Source organism: Schistocerca cancellata, chromosome 2 (assembly GCF_023864275.1).
Source record: "Schistocerca cancellata isolate TAMUIC-IGC-003103 chromosome 2, iqSchCanc2.1, whole genome shotgun sequence".
Classification (NCBI taxonomy): domain Eukaryota; kingdom Metazoa; phylum Arthropoda; class Insecta; order Orthoptera; family Acrididae; genus Schistocerca; species Schistocerca cancellata.
Genome location: NC_064627.1, coordinates 42,493,540 through 42,516,427, shown reverse-complemented (window position 1 = coordinate 42,516,427; position 22,888 = coordinate 42,493,540). Strand labels below are relative to the sequence as shown.

General features: G+C 41.1%; 1 protein-coding gene across 1 annotated transcript in view; it reads left to right on the top strand.

The window, feature by feature from the left end:
* The window catches only part of LOC126150528 (cilia- and flagella-associated protein 57-like), a 329,352-nt gene that overhangs the window by 245,452 nt on the left and 61,012 nt on the right, over positions 1-22,888 (top strand). Inside the window, exon 12 of the mRNA XM_049915882.1 lies at positions 272-453. Within this exon, the coding sequence (XP_049771839.1) occupies positions 272-453 (182 nt within the window). The remainder of the gene's footprint in view (positions 1-271; positions 454-22,888) is intronic.

Here is a 22,888-nt window from a genome sequence, read left to right as displayed (position 1 = left end):
CATTGTATCTAACAAATGCCTTGATCCTTGGCTCTCAGCATGCCAAGTGAGAAAAGTGTGAGGTGGGTTTCACAGGTTAAAGACAGAATTTAGTGAGAATTGTATTAGAATTTTGACATTTTATAGGAAATAACCCACTGGATTAGTTTCATTAGAATATATCTTTTCCTTTCACTTTTCTTATTTGAAACTGAAGGGAAATTTTCTTTTTATAAGTTATTTTTAAATCAATTTGCTATTAAGTGACTGATAAACATGTCTTGCATTACAGCTACTCAAGGAAACTCAGGACCGAGTACAGGAACATGAAAGCATTGTAACACAACTAGAAGATGAAGTCGATGCAAATGTTATTAACATCAAGGAACATTTTGAAAATTTGTTAGAAGAAGAAAAAATTGCAAGTGCAGAACTACGACGTGAAATTGTTGGAACAAAAAACAAATTCAAGAGGTTCTGTAAAACTCATTTTTTAATAATAGCAATGTACTGGGTAAATCCAGAATATATTTCCAAATTTTCACTGAACAGTATAGAACTGTTTTAAAAAATTATCAGTGGCTTACACTAAATAAGTATTTTGTTTATCAGAAGAATGTATATACTATCTTTGTTCACTAAAAACATAATGACCGATATAGGTTTGTAAATTAACATTTTTCTCCATAAATGAATAATGAAAGTAACAATACATAAAAGAGGTATTTGGCTTTTTGATAGGGAAAGTCAGTTACTTAATGGGAAGCAGCTCATCTCAGTCATTTATGATTCAGCAGAAAATAGCTGTAGGCTAATCTTTTGTTGATCCTGTCACATTAAGTAGCCTCATATTATATCTCACCAAGAAAGGTAATTTGGAACATGCAAAGCAGAAGAAATGGATCTAATCCACAAAGGATGTAAAGGAAGCACGACAGAGAGACAATTTCCGAAGTACACCTGATTTTTTATGGTAATGTAAATAATTTAGGAGTAAAGGTAACAATTCACTGAATAGTAGAGAAGTCAGCAACAGGCATGTAAACAAGACTTGCTCACAAAGGTTCAGAAGATATGACTTGGCTGCTGAGGGGATATTGAAGCTGTTGGGGCTCGAAACTGCACAGTAAAAGGAGAGAAGAAGTCAACAAATGAAAGCACAGGGATGAGGGTCCATCAATCTATAGACCTAGCTAAGTAAGCGACTGAGATATGTAAAACACTGATTTAATATGTAGGGAGAGGGATGAAGGAGGAGGGAGGAGGACTCTGGGTACAGGAGTGTTAGTGGGTGAAGATGGGGACTGGTAGAGATTGGATCCAGGGGGATTGCAGGATTGCAGTTTTTGTTGATGTGACATTATCCACATTTATGATTCAGAAATTGTTTTGTTTTGTGGGGGGAGGATGGAGGGTTTCGATATGGGTAAGGAGGTTGAGAATCTAAATGGCACAGGGATCTTGAAACAGCCATTGATATTGAGGGAACCATACCACAGAAATCCATGAATGCAGAATGACAGTTACAGCCAGCTCAAGTGAGTGGCACCCAGTGTACACTGGCATTCACATTTAGTGTTAGGCCAGATTTTGGTGTGGTTGCATGAGAGTGAGGCAGACAAAGCAATGTCAGGTGAGCAACAGTACCATGCAGATACGTATTCCAAAGTCTGATTGTCTTAGCCACGTATCACAAACGTCAAGCATAATACAAGTGTCTCACCAATGAGTACAAAAGTTAATTTGGCAATGTCCATTCATTTTGTTTTCATTTACTGAGGATTGTGTATGCTCTGAGATTAATATTCAATTTATGGTGCAAACGCCATTTACCTTAATTGCCAGTGCCTAGAAATTTATGAAGAGACCTTATTTGTCAGTTGTTTGTTTACTGACTTGTGTCAGGTAAATGCATTTATGACAAACATGCCATTTATCAATTCCCACCACCTTACTGTCACCATAGCCTCTTCCCTGAACATAGTGCATGGCTGTGACAGTAAAGCCAACTCACTGCACAATTGACTTGTAAACAGTGATATCCACACATTCTCACTTTGTAATTTCTTTCTTTCTTTCTTTTTGTCATAATTATATTTATTTGACACAAATTAATAAATGGCCGACTGACAAATAAGATCTGTTCTTAAATATGTATGCAATGTAAATGGCATTTGCATAAAGATTTCATCACAATCACTGAACCTTGAAGGTGTACAGTCCTCAGTGATAAGAGTGCATTGCCCTGTTATATGACCATAGGAAGAAAAAGGAAATGTGTCTGAGACAAGATGAACATTCTTATTGATCCATGGAGCACCATGTAGTTCATGAACTTGCTGAAATGAAAACAAAAGCAAATGGACTGTCTGTATGCATTGGTAAGGAGCTCACATTATGCTTGACCACCTTGCCCTGTGGGTATGAGAGGCAGATTTCAGAATAAGTGGCTGCATTGTACTGTTGCCCAACTCACGGTGCTTTGTCTAACTCACTCCTGTGCATACCATACCATTGCCAAATTTAGTCTGATGGTAGATCTGCCTGTAGGCAAATGCTAGCCGTTCATTCTGGCGAAACATCAGAAAAATTGTCCAACAAAGTTTACCTGAAAAATGTGAGACAGAAGCCAACAGGCTATTTATGAACAAGTGTATCTCATAGACTGGGGAGAGAACAAAGTGCAGTTTAGAATGGTTGGGAAGGATATGCATTGCTTTAGGGTATGATGAAAGATGTGCGTCCATGTCCCTCAATAACAAACATAAGCTCAAAGTATCTTCAACAATATCCAAATCCTAATTTATGTACCTGTTCACTGGTTTGTGCCTCCACTATATGACAATCAATTGTCATATATCATACATTTGAGTTCCTACTTTTCAAAACTTTTAAAGGTGCTGTCATCAAAAGAAAAGTCTAAAGGAAACAAAGGAAAACTAAAAAGTAAGTGTACAATTACAAAATGGAAGAAAAAGTTACACAAAATCCAAAATCAACAGCGCAAAAAATAGGGGGTAGTCAGAAGCAGTGAAGGAGTAAATTGTGAACTTTACAGTATGCCTGATGAAAATTATTCCTGTATCTCATGCTGCCTTTGATGGTTGCTTTACTGAGACTTATTTTCTCTCCCTGTCTTCACCAGACCTCAACATGTCAAAAGCATTAGTACTTCCCATATATCATGGCAGAAGGCCACATTCAAAACATGATGGTATGTTGCCCTTAGGAAAATATCAGTTTGTAAGGAACTGTAGTAATTAATAGTTAAGAAACAATTGTATAATGTCTTCACAATATTGCTTTTACAACAAATAAACGCTGAACGGGATTGTAAATTACCGCAAATGACAACACATGCAATGTTCAGTATACAGTCAATCCAAGAACAAGTATATATAGGACATTGTTAATAAGAATATATGAAGTCAAAAGTATGTATGTGTCTAGTTTTGTTAAATTACATATGCCCTGAAATGGACGTTTTTCTTAAAAGTGATCTGGAAAGATATCAATTATCACAAGTAACATTTTTGCTGATTGAACTGTCCTCTGGTGTGCTTCCAGTTAATAGTGTCCAATGAGCACAATATTTAGGTGATCAGACTTGTTGTCAGCATCAGGTGTGCAGCTGAACAGAGCTCATGGTGGCAGGGGCTGGCACATGGCAGTCTTATATTCCCTCCCCACAAAGATGGTGGCTACAGGCATGATGGAGTTGGCATTTGTGGTAGTGTAAGTGTAGTCATTCCATCCACTCAAACTGCCAGACTATTGTGTTTGCTGAATGTCTTCTTAATTAAACTCATTGCTGGTTCCCAACATTACAATAGCTGCAGTCCTGGCTGATTAGATTGCCCTTGGTGTAAATTTTGATGGCCCCTCTAATGACACTGTCCCAGTATTTTGAAGTCTGTGATAAAGTCCTAGTACATTCAGTTTCTAATGCATGAGTCTTGAAAAAACAGTGCCCTGTAGCTGACAACTTGTTGGGACACCTTAGTTGAAGGTTCCACTGGTGTTTTGGCTTTGTAAAAGGAGCAGAATCATGTGACAATCATAGTTGCAGGTTCTCTGCTTGAAGAAGGCAGGGTGTGGATGGAGGGTGTGGATGGCAGTTGACTCCTGACAGTAACTACAAAGCCTTTATTTCAGTAATAACTTATTACAATTTCTGGATGACCCTCAAGGTGAATTTTCATATCCTTGTAATATACCAGCAGAGGTGGTGGCTAGCATCAGGCACTGGGAATGACTGGCATGATGACACATTGCTGATACAGAGACAGTGGAATGTGCTACTGTTATGTGTAGTAAGTCCAGTCTTCCCTCAATGCTTGCTGTGTCGATGTGCGGCATAGCTATTGTGCCCAGCAGGGACCGGTGAGGCATGATGAGCATGTGAGGCATGATGAGCTGTGAGTGGATCAGCAATCTTTAAAATTCGACCACCTGTATTCACCCATCCCTTTTCCATCTCACTTGTAGGATTAACTCTGTGGATCAGTGCAACTGAGTCTGAAACTGTGCAAATGCTGACCATAATAGCTAGTATTCCCCCTGTGTACCACTGAACCCTGTCTGATTATCTATCCTGAAATGCAGTTTGCTCAAATCTTACAATACACTCTCAAGGTCCACTGATGGTCTGACATAATTATGACTGTTTGTCTTGAGAACATGACACCAGCTGATGGAATGTGTCTTTATGGTTTCTACCATCCTACAACAGCACAGCAGGCTTAGCGAGATGAAACTTCCTGCTTTGTGTTTGCTTCCTTTTCTGAACTCACTGCAAGTGTTGTGTCTGCTTCCTCACATTCTGGGGTAGCACCATGTGCCCTGCAGGAAAAGAAAATACCACTGTTAGTTGTTTATCTTTGCTCGAGGTCTAAGCGAATAATGCTGAGTCTTGCTCGCTATGAATTATCTAGTTTTCCCTGCCTCACATTTCTCTTTTTCCCTTTTTCTTTGACTTTTGCCTCCCTCCTTTCATAGGTCCTGCCAACAAAGGAGGCGCTTTCCAGTATTACCCTTATGCGGCCTAATTCAACTCATATGAATTATTGTGGGTTGACTCGGGAGCTGTAACTTGACAGTAACAGGTGATGTCATTTCAGTCATCTGGAGGGGACCCTGATACTGCAATACAGAGCTTTTTTTTCCCTTTGGCACATAAGGATTGGTCATCATTACTCACTGACCCAGATGATCCTTTGGCAACACTGCTTTACTATTATTAGTTCTATCTTGCTGCTCCACAGCTTTAGTATCCACCTTTGTCACTTGCCTCCAAATAGTTTTTAACCTTCACTTGCAGTTTTGAGCTGTTCTGAAGAGGATGTTAGTGTGGCTTATGACTTTTTATAGCTTAAAAAACTGAAAAAGAAAAGGAATTACTGGGTGTGCACATACAGTGTCATAAATATGAAACATAGTACGGCTGTGGTTTCTTGTGAGGTCTCTCAACAAGAAAAATACCATGAATTCTGCAGGATGAATCCAGACAGTTGCAATTTTTGGAGCAACTAGTATTCACGTACTCTCACAAAGCGGGACATATATTTTTCCTCATAAGAAGTTACTTATTACATGAAGTAATGAAATTCTTCAGATCTTTAGTCTTCAATCCCTTCATTAACAGGAAATATATGCCACAGCCTTCATCTCTTTTTCCCAACCAGGTCTGAATCCAAAGACATATCACTCTGTGTCATTACTGTACCCTAATCCTAAAGAATACAGGCACCAACAGGGCAATAGCTCCAAAAGCAACTGCATGCTCCATATGCAAAATACTTTATAAACTTAAATTTAGGTAAACATATTCTTGTGTTACCCAGTGTCATAACATAAAATGAATAGTTCAGCCCATAATTCAGAACAGTAGTAAGATTATTCCATGATAGTTACATAAAGAAACAACAATTACTTAATAAATAATAATAACAAAAATAAAAACAATTACTTAATAAATCCAAACCCTGAGCTCTCGGAAATTTTTAATCTGAATGAATGACCTCACAAGAAATCAGACAGTTCCCTACAAGATTTACATGACATTGCCATCTAGTGCACATGCATGGATTCACACAAAGCGTGTCTTACATGAATAGTGTAATTGGGCAACATGAACCAGTGTGCAACTCCGCACATGTACAGTTGGGGTGCTGCTGCATAGGTGTACACCTTAGATGCATTGTAAAATAGGGGTTTTACATCAGGCCATGCACTTTTAGATTTTACCAAATGTGCAGAAATATCTTGCATGTATTAACTAATAGTGACACATATGAGTACTCACCAGTTCACATTAACAACTGAAATGTAAAAGAAAGAGAGAGAGACAGAGAGAGAGAGAGAGAGAGAGAGAGGTTGGGGGGGGGGGAGAAAAAAAAGAGAGAGAGAGAGACGGGGTGAGGTAAGAGATCATAGAGAGAAGAGTGTGAATGTGGATTAATGAAGTGACGTCAGAGGCATGTCCATAGGGATGGAGGTGAGTGTGCAGTAGTGACTAGGAGACAGATCAGGAGGATTACAGGATCAAAGGTATTGTTGTAATAACAATTCTCATCTAAATAAATCAGCAATGACTTCCTATGCCATTCATATGTTCATAATTCTTCAACCTTCTTCCTCAAGGGAACATTCCCCTTGTTTTCCAAAGTGGAGAACTTGGGGTATTACACCCATTCCCCTAACCAACAAGCATCACTGTCTTTCACTGAGAGTGAAACTAAGGCACATTTCATCTGGTGGACTGGTTGCTATGTCCAATTTCAGGTGGAGGCAACCACAAAAGGATAGAGGACTTTTAACCACCAGCAATTCAACCTGTGGCAATGGCAGTAAGTGATGGGGAGGATCACTGTCTACCTCAATGTAAATGTCTGGATGCTTCATTCAATATGTTGAAGATGATGTTATGGTAACCATTGATAGACTGAAGTGCAGCCAAGTGAAGGTTGTGGGATACGTTGGAATGAAAGATGCCTGTTATCTCGGCTGCTTGGCTCATTCTTACAACTTGCAGAGAAAGCTGAGAACAACACTTGCGTGCACAGAATTTCAACAAAGTTCACAAGCTGCATCTTATCCCAAAACAGATAAAGTCTCTGGTTCTGAGTTGAGTGGATGGCTTCAACAAGAGATTCTGAAGGTTCTTTTATGAACTAGGCTGAAACTTCCTAGACTTTCCACATGGAACTGAGACCTATATAGTCACCCTAAATAGTTTCAAGGGTGCATTACACATCCAAGGCTGCTCTCTATGTAGCTGGCTGTGACTGGGATGTACAGAAGTGTTGTTCAGACTAGGTAGCTCTCCATCTAATCCAGATGGTGATAGGTGTAGGAAACACCAAAGTATTGGTGTAAGACCCAAAGAAATGCCTTTTCCATTCCCAACCACCATAGATGAAACTATTAAAATGGTAGTGTTCAACTGTGAAAGCATTTAAATTAAAGTTCCAGAGCTTAAAGCAATCCTAAAAGCAATGAATCTCTCACAATACTAGGTACAGAAAGCTGAAAAAAACCTAAAAGGATAGCAGTGATATTATTGGGTTAAATCTAAGAGCATATTGAAAGCATTGTCTAATAGTACCTGCAGTGCAACTGTTTGAACATTGTGGCTGGCTGCAGTTGAAAACATGGTGTTATAGTCATGAAGAATACCAACTTGTTCCAATATTTTTTGAGCAGAACTATGAAGCAAAGTGCCACTGCTATGGGGAACAGATGGTAGCATTTGACTTGTTGTTTATACTAAATTTTGTGGTTTTGTTGTTTTCATTATAAGACATTATGTTTTAAAAACCTGATTTTCAGAACAGTATTTTGTCAAAGGTTCCTCATTGTAAGTATTATCACAAGTTTTCAGAAATTGAAACTTTTGATTTTTATATTGGGGGGGGGGGGGGGGGGTTGTTGTATGATTGAAGAGGTGTGTTCTGTTCTGGCACTTAAAATTTTAGAAATTAAGCTATGGTGCTACATATTGAGAAATGATAAATAATGCACATCTGGCTGCCAAAAGGGAAAAATGCCAAGCCTCCAACAACTACCACATCATAATCTTATTGAAAGACCTCTCACAAATACAAGGAGTTCAGGTCATAATGCAAATGCTGTCAGTGCACCAAAACTAATGTTTGAACATTCATGGATGACACAGGGGGTAAAATTGGGGGAAGTAAAGCAAAGCAGAAGTACTGAGCTCTTTTTACAAATGTGCCTTTATGAAAGAAGATGCAGGAGTACTGCCCCAGAACACTTTCGGCACCACTGCTGAATTTAATGATACATTTTGTAGTGTCAGTGACATTAAGAAACAGCAAAGTTCCTAAAATAAAACGAAGTCCAATGGGGGCCTAATAGCTCTATGCAGAATCTGCTGCTCAGTTAGCTCTCATTTTATCTGTAATATAAGATAAATTCCTTGAACAAAAAATGGCACCCAGTATTTGATAGAACCAAAACAATGGATACTGCCAATCTGTTGCCAAGACAGTAGCAGATCATGTTCAACTTTAGCAGTTGGCTCATTAGCTGTGTCCCCTGGATCCTCCTCCAGTACCAGTTTCTCTGAATTACTTAAATGGAAATTGTTCTTAGAAGGCATCAGTCTCTACTAACCCCCTCCATCCCATATCACTTTATTAATCCACATTCCCACTTTTCTCTCCATGGTGTTCCCCTTATTCTGTTCTAAGTCCCCCACTCCCATTTCCAGCTCACTTGTGTCCATTGTGTGCCACATGCAACTTGCCCTAACAGCACCAGGGCAGGGTTGCCGTGCTGCATTCCTATTCCATTCCCTTGATACATTTCCCCTCCATTCTTCAGGCTCCTTTCCCTCCACCCCACATTTCCCCTCAGAGTCTCTTGCTCCTTTTGTATACTCCACTTGACACAGTCCCTCCTCTCAGGAAGTCTACAGTGCTGGGACAATGTAACCAACAGTACAATGTAGCTGTGTGTGTGTGTGTGTGTGTCTGTCTGTGTGTGTGTGTGTGTGTGTGTGTGTGTGTGTGTGTGTGTGTGTGTGTGTGTGCATGCACAGCAGTCAAGAAGGACATTGCTTGAAAACTCAGCAATGTTTACAGTCTTTGATGATAAAATATTCTGAGTTGTTAGACCATGTTATATTCCTCTTTAAACTTTGTCACTGCTCAATATTTCAGTCCCTCAGCTGGGGCACTCAGTTTTCAATTATTAAGGGAGACATGTGGGATCCTGAAAAAGTTCCTAGCAGAAGGACTGAAATGTCAAGCAGTCAACTGCTAAATATGTATAACAATTAAATATACATCATAAATTCCTTCCCTCTCCATCCCTCAGCCCAGCTTCTCATCACCCCTTTCTCCATACATCTCCTCCTACCCCCATCTCTCTGTGCATGACCTCTTGCTCCCTCTCTATGTCCATTTCTGTCTGAACATTCAGTAGCTTCGTATATCTTCTCATACCCCCATCTCTCTGTGCATAACAGCCTCCCCCTTCTAATTGTCCATCTCCTCCTCTCTATGTCCATTTTTGTCTGAATCTCCAGTAGAGTATTGTGCAAAAATCTGAAGTAAATCCGCCAAGATCTTTTCTAGATTTTTGGTAACAATATTTCCCATTTATGTATTACATATATATTTATATATCTAACATATTACAAAAATATATAGCATACATCAGTCTGAATGTTCATTAGAGTGTCATGTAAAGACTGGAAGTAATTTGGTCAAGAGCTTTTCATGATTTTTGGTAATAATGCTTACCCTTTATATATTACATTTATGTATTTATATTTTACATATATAAAACTGTGAAACTAAATCTTTTGTTATGAAAATATGTGACAGCAGAACTGTCAAACCAAATGTAATTTCTTTATTTTCTCTTTTTATGAAGAATACCATGATGATCCATAACTTTGGGAAAAAAAATCATCAAATGATGATCTTTCACAACTGATTTTTATTTCTGACTTTTCAGTGGATTTTCCAAAAATTTTCTTTGGTACAAACCTTGTCCTGACAATTATCAACACAACAAAGAGAAAAACCAACCAAATCTGTCAAGCCATTATTAATTGATGAGATTTCATATATGCGGCAATTGATGTTAATTTCTAACTTTTCCGCAGATCGGCCAAGCCATTCTCAGGTGACGATCCTTCACACATGTGGTGACTGATTTTTATTTATATAGATGACAACAGCCACAAAGACCTGCAGATTTTTCAGTGTCATTTATACGCCTGCCAACGTCTCAATACATGAGCTATGTGATGGACGGATCCTTTGCTCATTCTAATACTCAAAGTAACAAATTACGAGAAATTGCAGTTAACACCTCAGTGGTGAATTGAGGTTATTTTAATATACATACATATGTACAGTGCATTTTTGGTGCATAGAAACTTTGTCTGCACACCAGATAAAAATTCCTCTCTGGGGTTTGATCAATTGTTTCATTAATAATTAATGTCAAAACTTGTTTGATTATAGAAACAACCCTTGGAAATTGCCTTTGTCTGGAACGTGCAGCATCACAGCCTCACACTGAAATGAACACACAGTCATATCAGAGAGATCCTTTTCCTGTTGAAAGTGTGCAGTGGATATACATAAGGAATTTATCAAGTAGCTCTGCTGGACAAGTCCAGGGGAACTACAGTGTTTCCACAGTTATGGGCCTCTTTAAGTTGTTTAATTACTGAAACTCTTCAAGCATTTTTTGATCAATATACTTCATTTATAAGGAGAAATTTAGTGTAATCTTTACAACATGATCATTTTACTTAAGAATTGCCTAGAAGTATTTTCTTCCAACTTCTTGATTGTGAACTGCAGGTCCATAAATGTTGGTTTGTGTGAAGAACAGTACATAACCATTCAGTTCTTTCAGCATTAGTTGTCCACAACAAAAACTCATTCTGCATATACACAGGCTGTTTAAAAAGAGCATCCATATTCCTACATGAAATAGTGACACTCAAAACTAGAAAAAAAAAAGTCCTGCAAACATATGCCTGGAAGCACATACTTGTTGAAATACAAACCATTCTTTCCTATAGTATCCATCTGTCCATTGGCACTATGGGACATGTTCATTGTGGTCACCATTTCAATTTCAGACATCCTTCAGCCTTTCTTCTCAAAGAATAATGAACCCATGCAGACACACCTGGCAAACACTGGAGCTGCCATTTGCAGTTGGAGATGAAATTCACTTATGCTTTTAAATGTCCCTGTAGGCAGAAATCTAACGGATTATGGTCAAGGGATTGGGGAGACCATGCTACTACCCCTCATCAGTCAATCCATCTCTCAATAAATATGTGTGTGCATTTGTATAAAACCTGTCATATGAGCCCCAGAAAATGTGATGATGCACATGGGTAATTTGTCAGACTGAAACTGATGATCAACAGAACTTTTTAATTTACCTAGTAAAGTGCATGAGGCTAATAGTCAATTTATCTGATAAAATATATGACCCTATGAGCCTGTTACTTAGAAGTTCTGCTCACACATAAATAATAAAGTGATCCTGATGTCTTCCCTCTATGTTAATAAACTGAGGCCCTGCTTACATGATCACTTGAGGATTTGAATTTTTCTCTGCAAATTTCTTCTGGTAATTTATTGTATGACGCCCCATCTGAAAATAAAATGCAGTTCACAGATCTACAATCTTGCATGTTGGTCTTATGATATGAGACCTTTCACAGACTGTAATTGATATGAATAGAGTAACTGCTCACGCAGAATTGACTATGTTACAAGTTATCCCTTCAGCAGCTCCCATTCTTTGCACACTTATTTTGGTATCATCTTCTGCTCATTACAACACCTACTCCTCAATATCAGGTGTACAAGCCATATGAGGCCTACCATAATTTCTTGACCTTGATGAAATTATATTATGTCTGTACATATATTATGTCTGTATATGAGATTATATTATGTCTGTAAGTCACTGACAACCTGTATAACATTTTTTTTTTTAGATTAAGTATGACATTGTGACTGTAGTTCAGTGTACATGTCATGCATCTGTTTATCAATGCCACTGGCTATACTGTAACATAATACCATAGCCATGAGGAATAATAGGACTCCACTTCACTTTTTATGCTGTTCACAGTCCATAGAATCTCTAATCTTCTCCAAGGCCAGTAAGACCTTGAAATGAGTTGTAGATCTAGGATACTGTTGTAAGTGCTTTTCTTGACAACAGCATCAGAGACAGAGGACTAATTATAGAGAAATCCACAAAGAATAATTATGCGCCACTGAGTAGAAAGGCCCACATTTCAACAAGTAACTTTCTCCAGGTGTGTTGTTTATCTCTTGCAAGAATAAAGGACATCTTTAAACATCCTGTGAACTTAGAGCATCTTAATACAACAGAAATTTCAGCGTGGACAAATGCTTGAAATTCTGCTGTGCTATAAATTCCTTTGGTATTAAGATGGACAGAAATCAAATTAGGATAAAAATGTAAAATGTTCATGTCTCTTATTGTTGTATAAATGCTCATACGGGGACAGAGTAAAATCATAGTGATTACAAGTGAATGGTTGTATGTGGCAATGCTGACATGAGGATTTTCTGTTATAACGTCAAGTTTAACACATATATTTCAGAACGACACAACACATATAAGTCACAGAGTAAGTTGACAAGTAAGACATGTGTACACATTAGCTTTCGAATGAGCACTGAGTCCCAGTCTAGCGGCCACTGCTCGGCTGGCCACTTAGGTGGCACAGCTGCTGCATGGCTGGCAGACAGCGCTGCACATAGAGGATGCACATAATTGCGTGGCAGTGCTTTGAATGATCAGCGAGTCACAACACTTTTCCCCCCTTTGAAATTGTTGCACTGGTCTTAATGGAGGTGTCCTGGAGATGGCTAACGTCCATAGGCATTGTTTGACTCGCCGTAAAGTCTCGAGGAGGAGGCTTCCCGTATGGACGGAAGTGTCCCGGATGATAACGGGTCGAGATGACAGGAGATGTAGGGGTCGAATCTGCTGGGGCCCCATGCACCAATCTGCCCATTGTGGCAAGTCCAGATGATACGACAGGAGGCATGGGTGATGTGTCAGCTTCCGTTGGACGAGGAGGCGAGTAGATTTGCTCTGACAGAGGATGGTCATCCGGTTCCTGCATGGGCACGTCTCCTGGTGGCGTCCGTTCTTGTGCTGGCATCGCGATGACTGTGAGAGGGCTGCGTTGTGAGTATTGAGAGATGCCAAGATCCCGAGCGTCAGGTAGAGCCAAAGGTGGTGTAGCGGCATTCAGAACAGGCACTGTTGGCACACGAGGCCGAAGCTGGTCCGAATGATGCACTGCAACACCCGTGTCCATCTGGATGTCATACAGGCATCTGCCACGGTGTCTTAAGATGTGGCCCGGGCTCCATTTTGGCCGCCTGCCATATCCCCGTACCCAGACGAGTTCGTCGGCGGTGAACTGGCCAAGTGAAGGCACCCACAGCCATGAGGTGGAAGGCCGCAATAGATGAAGTAGCGTGCATGGCTGTCGGCCATGTAAGAGCTCAGCCGGGCTGTGGTCGCCCATGAGGGTGAAATGGTAAGACGCCAGAAACTGGAGAAGCGCATCATCAGCAGCAGAAGAAGTCAGAAGTTTCCGCATCTGAGCCTTAAATGTGCGGACCAATCGTTCAGCCTCACCGTTGGATTGTGGATAGAATGGTAGGGCCGTGACATGCGTAACACCGTGATGAGCACAAAAATCCGCAAATTCGGAAGAGGCAAATTGCGGACCATTATCAGTAACAAGAGTAGAGGGGAGGCTTTCCAAAGAAAAAATGCGGGCCAGAGCACTGGTGGTTGCCACGGTGTTAGGCGATATGCAACGGACAATGAAAGGAAAGTAAGAGTAGGCATCAATTACAAGGAGCCAATAAGTACCTAAAAAGGGTCCCGCAAAGTCAGCATGAATGTGCTCCCAGGGCTTCTCAGGCGAAGACCATGGTGACAAAGGTGACTTCGGGGCAGCGGCCTGTGACGCACAAGGGCAACAGGCAGCGACCATGTGTGCTATTTCAGAGTCAATGCCAGGCCAGTACACATGACGGCGCGCCAGAGATTTTGTGCGAGACACACCCCAGTGCCCTTGGTGAAGGAGGCGCAAGACTGTCAGAAAAACAGTGCGCAAGGATTGCACCGACCCCGTATTGAGAGGCGTCTGTGGCAAGAACAAGATGTTGGCCAGGTCGATAAGTAGCCAGGCACGGGGCCTGTTTCAGCATAGTCTTCAATTTCTGGAAAGCCGCTTCGCATGACGCGGACCAGTGAAAAGGCACGTTTTTATGCAACAGGCGATGCTACGGCTGAGCCACCGAAGCTGCAGATGGTAAAAATTTGTGATAGTATGCTATTTTCCCCAAGAAGGCCTGCAGTTCCTTAACAGATGTAGGTTGAAGAAGGGCATCGTTTGCAGCGACAGTTTGCTGAAGCGGATGAATACCATCCCGAGAGAGTTGAAACCCCAAGTACGTGATAGATGCCTGAAAAAATTGTGATTTCTGAAGATTACACTTAAGACCGGCAATCTGTAAGACATGAAAAAGTGTGCGGAGATTTTGAAGGTGTTCTTCAGTGGTGGAGCCAGTGACAACCATGTTGTCCATGTAATTGACACACCCAGGGACAGGGAGCAATAATTGTTCCAAGAATCGCTGAAAGAGAGCAGGGGCGCTAGCAACCCCAAATGGCAAGAGTTAGTATTGATAGAGGCCAAAAGGCGTGTTAAGGACCAGAAACTGCCGGGAATCAGCGTCGAGAGGAAGTTGATGATAAGCTTCTGACAGGTCAATTTTAGAAAAATACTGGCCTCCAGCAAGTTTAGTGAACAGTTCTTCAGGACGGGGCATAGGGTAAGTGTCGATGAGGCATTGAGCATTTACAGTGGCTTTGAAATTGCCTCAGAGATGAATATCACCATTTGGCTTAGCAACGACAACGACAGGAGAGGACCACTCACTGGAAGTGACGGGAAGCAAGACCCCTGAAGTAGTGAGACGATCCAACTCACGTTTTACCCGATGATGAAGGGCCACAGGAATGAGCTGAGCCCAAAAAAACGTAGGCCGAGCAGTGGGTTTGAGCATGGTATGAGCTTCAAAGTCGTTTGCATGGCCTAACCCAGGAGAAAAAAAAGGGACGAAAATCCAGTTGAGCATAAGGAATAGCATCAGAGACAATATTGACAGAGTCATCTATGGAGAACCCAAAAACGTGAAAGGCATCAAAACCAAAAAGATTTTCTGCATTGGTCTGGTCGACCACAAATATGGGAACAGTGCGAACGACGGATTTGTAAGATACCTTAGCATTAAACTGTCCCAAGAGAGAAATCTTCTGTTTATTGTATGTACGTAATTGCCGAGTGACAGGTGACAGGAGTGGAGAACCCCACTGAAGATACGTCTGAGAATTAATTACAGTGGCAGCAGAACCGGTATCCACTTGCATACGAACATCTTAACCAAGGATTTGGGCAGTGAGGAATAACTTCCCTGAAAGGGAAGAAGTGCAATTGACAGACAACACAGAATCAGAATCAGCGTCATGTTCATGAACATCATGTATGCGTCGGATTTGCAAACAGAAGACATATGACCTTTCTTTTTGCAATTGTGACACACAGCCCAATGTTGGGGACAATCGTTGCGTGAATGTTTCGTAAAACACCGCAGACATGAAGGAAGTTGCCGGGGATTTTGCTGCAGTTTCTTAGCAGGTTGTTTACGGCTAGGCCAAGGCTGTGTGTGGGAGCACACTGCGGCCACGTCGGCCGGCAGGGATGCGCCGCATGAGTCGTCAACAGCACACAGAGATTGTATTTCCCCAACACCACCCCACGCCTCTATTTGCGCCCCAGCGGTGTGAGAAATTTTAAAAGACTGCACAATGGAGAGAACTTCATCTAGAGTCGGATTCGCCAACTGAAGGGCACGTTGCCGAACTTCTTTGTCGGGCGCTGACCAGATAATAGCATCCCGTAGCATGAAATCGGCATAGGATTCTTTGTGAATGTCAGTAACAAATTGACACTTTCAACTGAGGCCGTGAAGTTCAGCAGCCCAAGCGCAATAGGATTGATGTGGCTGTTTTTGACAACGATAAAAGGCAACACGAGAGGCTACCACATGTGTTTGCTTTTGAAAATAGACAGACAGAAGTGAGCACATTTCAGCAAAGGACAAAGACGCAGGATCCTTCAAAGGAGCCAATTGCAACAACAACCGATACATTTGAGGTGAAATCCAGGAAAGGAACAGAAACTTACATGGTTGTTCGTCCGTGACATGAAATGCCAAGAAGTGCTGTCAAAGACATTTTTCATAATCAAACCAGTCTTCCGCCGTCTCATCGTAAGGAGGAAAAGGAGGTATAGCCAACGACGAGAAACGCCCCGCGTTTGACGCCATGATGAAATCACGAATTGCCGCTGTTAGAAGCGTTTGCTGTTCAAGGAGATTTTGAATTAGTTGCTCAACAGTAGCCATGGAACCCTGTGGGTCAACAGTGAAAAGGGAAAATCCCATCCTTGTCGCCAATTGTTATAACGTCAAGTTTAACACATTTATTTCAGAACAACACAACACATATAAGTCACAGAGTAAGTTGACAAGCAAGACATGTGTACACATTAGCATTCGAATGAGCACTGAGTCCCAGTCTAGCGGCCGCTGCTCGGCTGACCGCTTAGGTGGCGCAGCTGCTGCATGGCTGGTAGACAGCGCCGCATGTAAAGGACGTGCGTAATTGCGCGGCGGCGCTTTGAATGATCGGCGAGTCACAACATTTTCATAATTAGGGTAGTTCTTCATAGGTATCTGCATACCATCTGTAATCTTAACTGTTAGGAACTATGGCTATTCTTTAAGAACATCCATATCTAAACAAGCCAACACCAGTATTCATGTTCATGATAATTTTGTGTCTATCTTCATAAGATGACTGACTCTGCTTTATATGCAATCTGACCATTCAGAGAAGAGGTTACTGATGAAAGAAATTGAGACTGGTTCAGTTAGCATCTAGTACATCACAGTCATCCAACATAATGCAGAGAATCTTTTAGGTACACATCCAATGTTCTCCAGTTCCACAGTATATTGTTATTCACTGCTGAATGCAGTCTGGTTACGTTTCATAAAATACTGATTTTGTGCCAATAATGAAGTCACATTCATTTTAATTTGAATTTTTTGTGCCATTGTTACACAAAATCACCAGGGTCACAAAGCATCCTAATTTAGGTGGGACTGTCCTGCATTTCCAGTTGCAAACCCAACTGCTGTTTAGACCTTGTTGGATTCGTAAAAATTCAGATCACAGGATTATGGACAATATTACAGTCTCCACTTTAAAATGTGTGAAGCAAGCAGACAACCACACAACAGAGTTGCACTCATGCTTCCTACAGCCAACTGAGTGAGTTTGAAAGGGGTCAAACTGTGGCTTTCTGAGTCGCAGGATGGTCCTTTCAGAGAATTGCCGCACAAGTTGGATGTGCTTTGTCAGTTGTACAATGATGTCAGTATCAGTGATCATGTGAACATTCTCACACCTGTAGATAAGGTTCTGGGTGAAAGAGCAGCACAGACACCTGCCAGGATTGTTATATCGTATGGGCAGCAGTGGCAGACTGTACAGCTACCACAGCACAGAGAAGAGGGCTTGTGAGCCCAGATGTGTCAACACGAAAAGGCAGTGGGAATAGAGGTACACAGATCTCTAGCCCCTCTTCCACTAATGCCACAGCATCAACAAGCAAGGCGAGACTGGTTCTGTGAGAGGATCACTTGGAAGATGGAATGGTACACTGTGGTCTTCAGCAATGAAAGCAGATTCGCTTGCACACAAGTGATGGTCTTTTGTGCATACAACATGGTCTCGGTGAGCCTGTCTCGTAGAGTGTGTTCATCAAAGACACACTGGCCCCACCACAGGCCTTATGGTCTGGGGTGCGATAAGCTACAATTCTCATTCACTTTTGGGGTTTCTGGAAGGGTTGCTAACCAGTGCTCACTATATATAGAATGTTGTTAGACCTATTATTTTGCCATTCTTGCAAGAGGAAGGTAGTGCTCACCCTACACTGTCTGTGAAACTCACCATGCTCAGCAAGATGTGCAGAAATTTCCCTGGCCAGCATAATCTCTAGACTTGTCTCCAATCAAGAACATCTGAGATATGATGGGATGAGAAGAGACTTGTGTGATATATTAAGCAGCAACTCTTACAGAACTATGTAAAAGGGTTGAGCATGTGTGGAAAAACATATACCAGGACAGTATTCATTACCTGTTCAACTAACTGGATTCCAGATTCAGTGCCTGTACTGTCACCTATGGACGTTTTCACCAAATACTAATATTCGTGTTTCAGCATTGTTGATACCTGGTACCTCGGAACCTCTTGTGCTATTGATCTGTAATTGTAATCATTTAATGTACACTATGTAAGCTATTGCAGCAATGAATGTCTAGTGAATTGGAAACCTGTAAAGAGGTGTAGCAATTTTTTTTGTGCCAGTGCATATAATCAATTCCATCAGTCTACAAAAACAGTCAGTGAACTAAAGAATTTTTTCCTTAGATGGACACTGAATACCATGAGATTTTAGAACACATAGAAACATGCTGGCTATCTCTCAGTCTGCCCATAGTGCAAATAGTGAAAAACTTTGAACCAATCAAATCGTACTTGTTCTCACATGAGTACACAATAAGATATATACAGACTTTTTTTTAAGATGAATTATCTTTGGCCTATCTGGGCTTTATAATGATCATTGGTGGTTATTTTGCATCATTAAATGCAAAAAGTCAATTTGATGATACACTGTCTTATTTGACCTTATAAACCATTTTAAATCCTCTCTGGAACAAAGGAATGAAGATGAGTTTTATGGTTGTGTGGCATTGTCAGCCATTTTGAACTCAGTAAATGATGATCACATAATATATTCAAAAGAAAAGTAGCCAGTTACTTGCAGCATAGAGAAGACTATCTCGACAAATGATTTGACTTTGAAGAGAGCACATACAAAGCTTTCAAACCATTTTCAGGAACAGGAAAACAATTCTCAGTTTCAGCATTCATGAAGTGACTTCTCAATATGAACTTTGTGTTGGTGAGGAGTTGATGTTTGAAGAATTTGTACTATTAAACATCTGTCTCAAGGAAGAAGAGTAAAACTTTTTTAAGCTTAGTGGCTGAAATATTTCTGCCATTACAAAAACTGTGAAAACCTCTTCAGGAATGAACGTTTTACATTGTCTATACCTCATTCCAATGTTGCTTCAGAAAGAATTTTCAGCCTCATATGGACTTATCCATGGGAAAACATTTTTCAATGGCTACATTAGAAGCTGAATTAATGGTGAAGGTGATTTATATCCATTTAAAAGCCTGCAGCATGAAGATCAATAAGATAAAATGTAGTGCTTTGTTATGCTGTATCTTGAATTTTAGGCCTATGTTTTGTTTTATTCAGATTTTGTGTAGGAGATACCTGGCAATCCTGAAAGGCACTAATGCTTGGAAGGAAAGCTCCCCCCTCCCCTCCCTCCCCTCCCATGCAACTCTTAGACAAAGAAAAAAATATAGTGTAGTGACATGTTTCTTTTTCTTTTTAGGTTTTTAACTACAGGGTGTTTCAAAAATGACCGGTATATTTGAAACGGCAATACAAACTAAACGAGCAGCAATAGAAATACACCGTTTGTTGCAATATGCTTGGGACAACAGTACATTTTCAGGCAGACAAACTTTTGAAATTACAGTAGTTACAATTTTCAACAACAGATGGCGCTGCGGTCTGGGAAACTCTATAGTACCTGCATCAGCAACCGTAGTAGTTGAGCGCCTCAGAGAGAACCTGCAGAACGTCGTGAAGAAGTTTCGTGATCATACTATTGTAATAGGGGGAGACTTCAATCTACCAGGTATAGAATGGGATAGTCACACAATCAGAACTGGAGCCAGGGACAGAGACTCTTGTGACATTATCCTGACTGCCCTGCCTTGTCCGAGAATTACTTCGAGCAGATAGTTAGAGAACCAACTCGTGAAGCTAACGTTTTAGACCTCATAGCAACAAATAGACCGGAACTTTTCGACTCCGTGAATGTAGAAGAGGGTATCAGTGATCATAAGTCAGTGGTTGCATCAATGACTACAAGTGTAATAAGAAATGCCAAGAAAGGAAGGAAAATATATTTGCTTAACAAGAGTGATAGGGCACAAATCGCAGAATATCTGAGTGACCACCATCAAACGTTCATTTCTGAGGAAGAGGATGTGGAACAAAAATGGAAAAAATTCAGAAACATCGTCCAGTATGCCTTAGATAAGTTCGTACCGACTAAGGTCCAAAGCGAGGGGAAAGATCCACCGTGGTATAACAATCATGTACGAAAGGTACTACGGAAACAAAGAAAGCTTCATCATAGGTTTAAGAGTAGTCGAATCATAGCTGATAAGGAAAAGCTGAACGAAGCGAAAAAGAGCGTAAAGAGAGCAATGAGAGAATCATTCAACGAATTCGAACATAAAACATTGGCAAACAATCTAAACAAGAACCCTAAAAAGTTTTGGTCATATGTAAAATCGGTAAGCGGATCTAAATCCCCTATTCAGTCACTCGTTGACCACGATGGCACCGAAACAGAGGACGACCGAAGAAAGGCAGAAATACTGAATTCAGTGTTCCGAAACTGTTTCACTGCGGAAAATCGTAACACGGTCCCTGACTTCAGCCGTCGCACGGACGCCAAAATGGAAAATATTGAAATAAACGATATCGGAATTGAAAAACAACTGCTATCACTTAGTAGCGGAAAAGCATCCGGACCAGACGAGATACCCTTAAGATTCTACAGTGATTATGCTAAAGAACTTGCCCCCTTTCTATCAGCAATTTATCGTAGATCGCTGGAAGAACGTAAAGTACCTAGCGACTGGAAGAAAGCGCAGGTCGTTCCCATTTTCAAGAAGGGTCATAAATCAGATGCGAATAATTATAGGCCCATTTCGCTTACGTCAATCTGTTGTAGAATAATGGAACATGTTTTGTGTTCTCGTATTATGACGTTCTTAGATAATACAAATCTCCTTCATCATAACCAACATGGATTCCGCAAACAGAGATCATGTGAAACTCAGCTCGCCCTATTTGCCCAAGAAATTCACAGTGCCGTAGACACTGGTGAGCAGATTGATGCCGTATTCCTGGACTTCAGGAAGGCATTTGATACGGTTCCGCACTTACGTTTAGTGAAAAAAATACGAGCTTACGGAATATCGGACCAGGTTTGTGATTGGATTCAGGATTTCCTAGAAGAAAGAACACAACATGTCATTCTTAACGGTTCAAAATCTGCAGATGTAGAGGTAATTTCGGGAGTACCGCAAGGAAGCGTGATAGGACCTTTATTGTTTACAATATACATAAATGACTTAGTTGACAACATCGGTAGCTCCGTGAGGCTATTTGCAGATGACACGGTTGTCTACAAGAAAGTAGCAACATCAGAAGACTCGTACGTACTCCAGGAAGACCTGCAGAGGATTAATGCATGGTGCGACAGCTGGCAGCTTTCCCTAAACGTAGATAAATGTAATATAATGTGCATACATAGGGGCAGAAATTCATTCCAGTACGATTATGCCATAGGTGGTAAATCATTGGAAGCGGTAACGACCGTAAAATACTTAGGAGTTACTATCCGGAGCGATCTGAAGTGGAATGATCACATAAAACAAATAGTGGGAAAAGCAGGCGCCAGGTTGAGATTCATAGGAAGAATTCTAAGAAAATGTGACTCATTGACGAAAGAAGTAGCTTACAAAACGCTTGTTCGTCCGATTCTTGAGTATTGCTCATCAGTATGGGACCCTTACCAGGTTGGATTAATAGAAGAGATAGACATGATCCAGCGAAAAGCAGCGCAATTCGTCATGGGGACATTTAGTCAGTGCGAGAGCGTTACGGAGATGCTGAACAAGCTCCAGTGGCGGACACTTCAAGAAAGGCGTTACGCAATATGGAGAGGTTTATTATCGAAATTACGAGAGAGCACATTCCGGGAAGAGATGGGCAACATATTACTACCGCCCACATATATCTCGCGTAATGATCACAACGAAAAGATCTGAGAAATTAGAGCAAATACGGAGACTTACAAGCAGTCGTTCTTCCCACGCACAATTCGTGAATGGAACAGGGAAGGGGGGATCAGATAGTGGTACAATAAGTACCATCCGCCACACACCGTAAGGTGGCTCGCGGAGTATAGATGTAGATGTAGATGTACGATATTTTCCACATATCCACCATGCATAGCAATAATATGGCGTAGTCTCTGAATGAAATTACCCGAAACCTTTGACAACGTGTCTGGCGGAATGGCTTCACATGCAGATGAGATGTACTGCTTCAGCTGTTCAATTGTTTCTGGATTCTGGCGGTACACCTGGTCTTTCAAGTGTCCCCACAGAAAGAAGTCACAGGGGTTCATGTCTGGCGAATAGGGAGGCCAATCCATGCCGCCTCCTGTATGTTTCGGATAGCCCAAAGCAATCACACGATCATCGAAATATTCATTCAGGAAATTAAAGACGTCGGCCGTGCGATGTGGCCGGGCACCATCTTGCATAAACCACGAGGTGTTTGCAGTGTTGTCTAAGGCAGTTTGTACCGCCACAAATTCACGAAGAATGTCCAGATAGCGTGATGCAGTAATCGTTTCGGATCTGAAAAATGGGCCAATGATTCCTTTGGAAGAAATGGCGGCCCAGACCAGTACTTTTTGAGGATGCAGGGACGATGGGACTGCAACATGGGGCTTTTCGGTTCCCCATA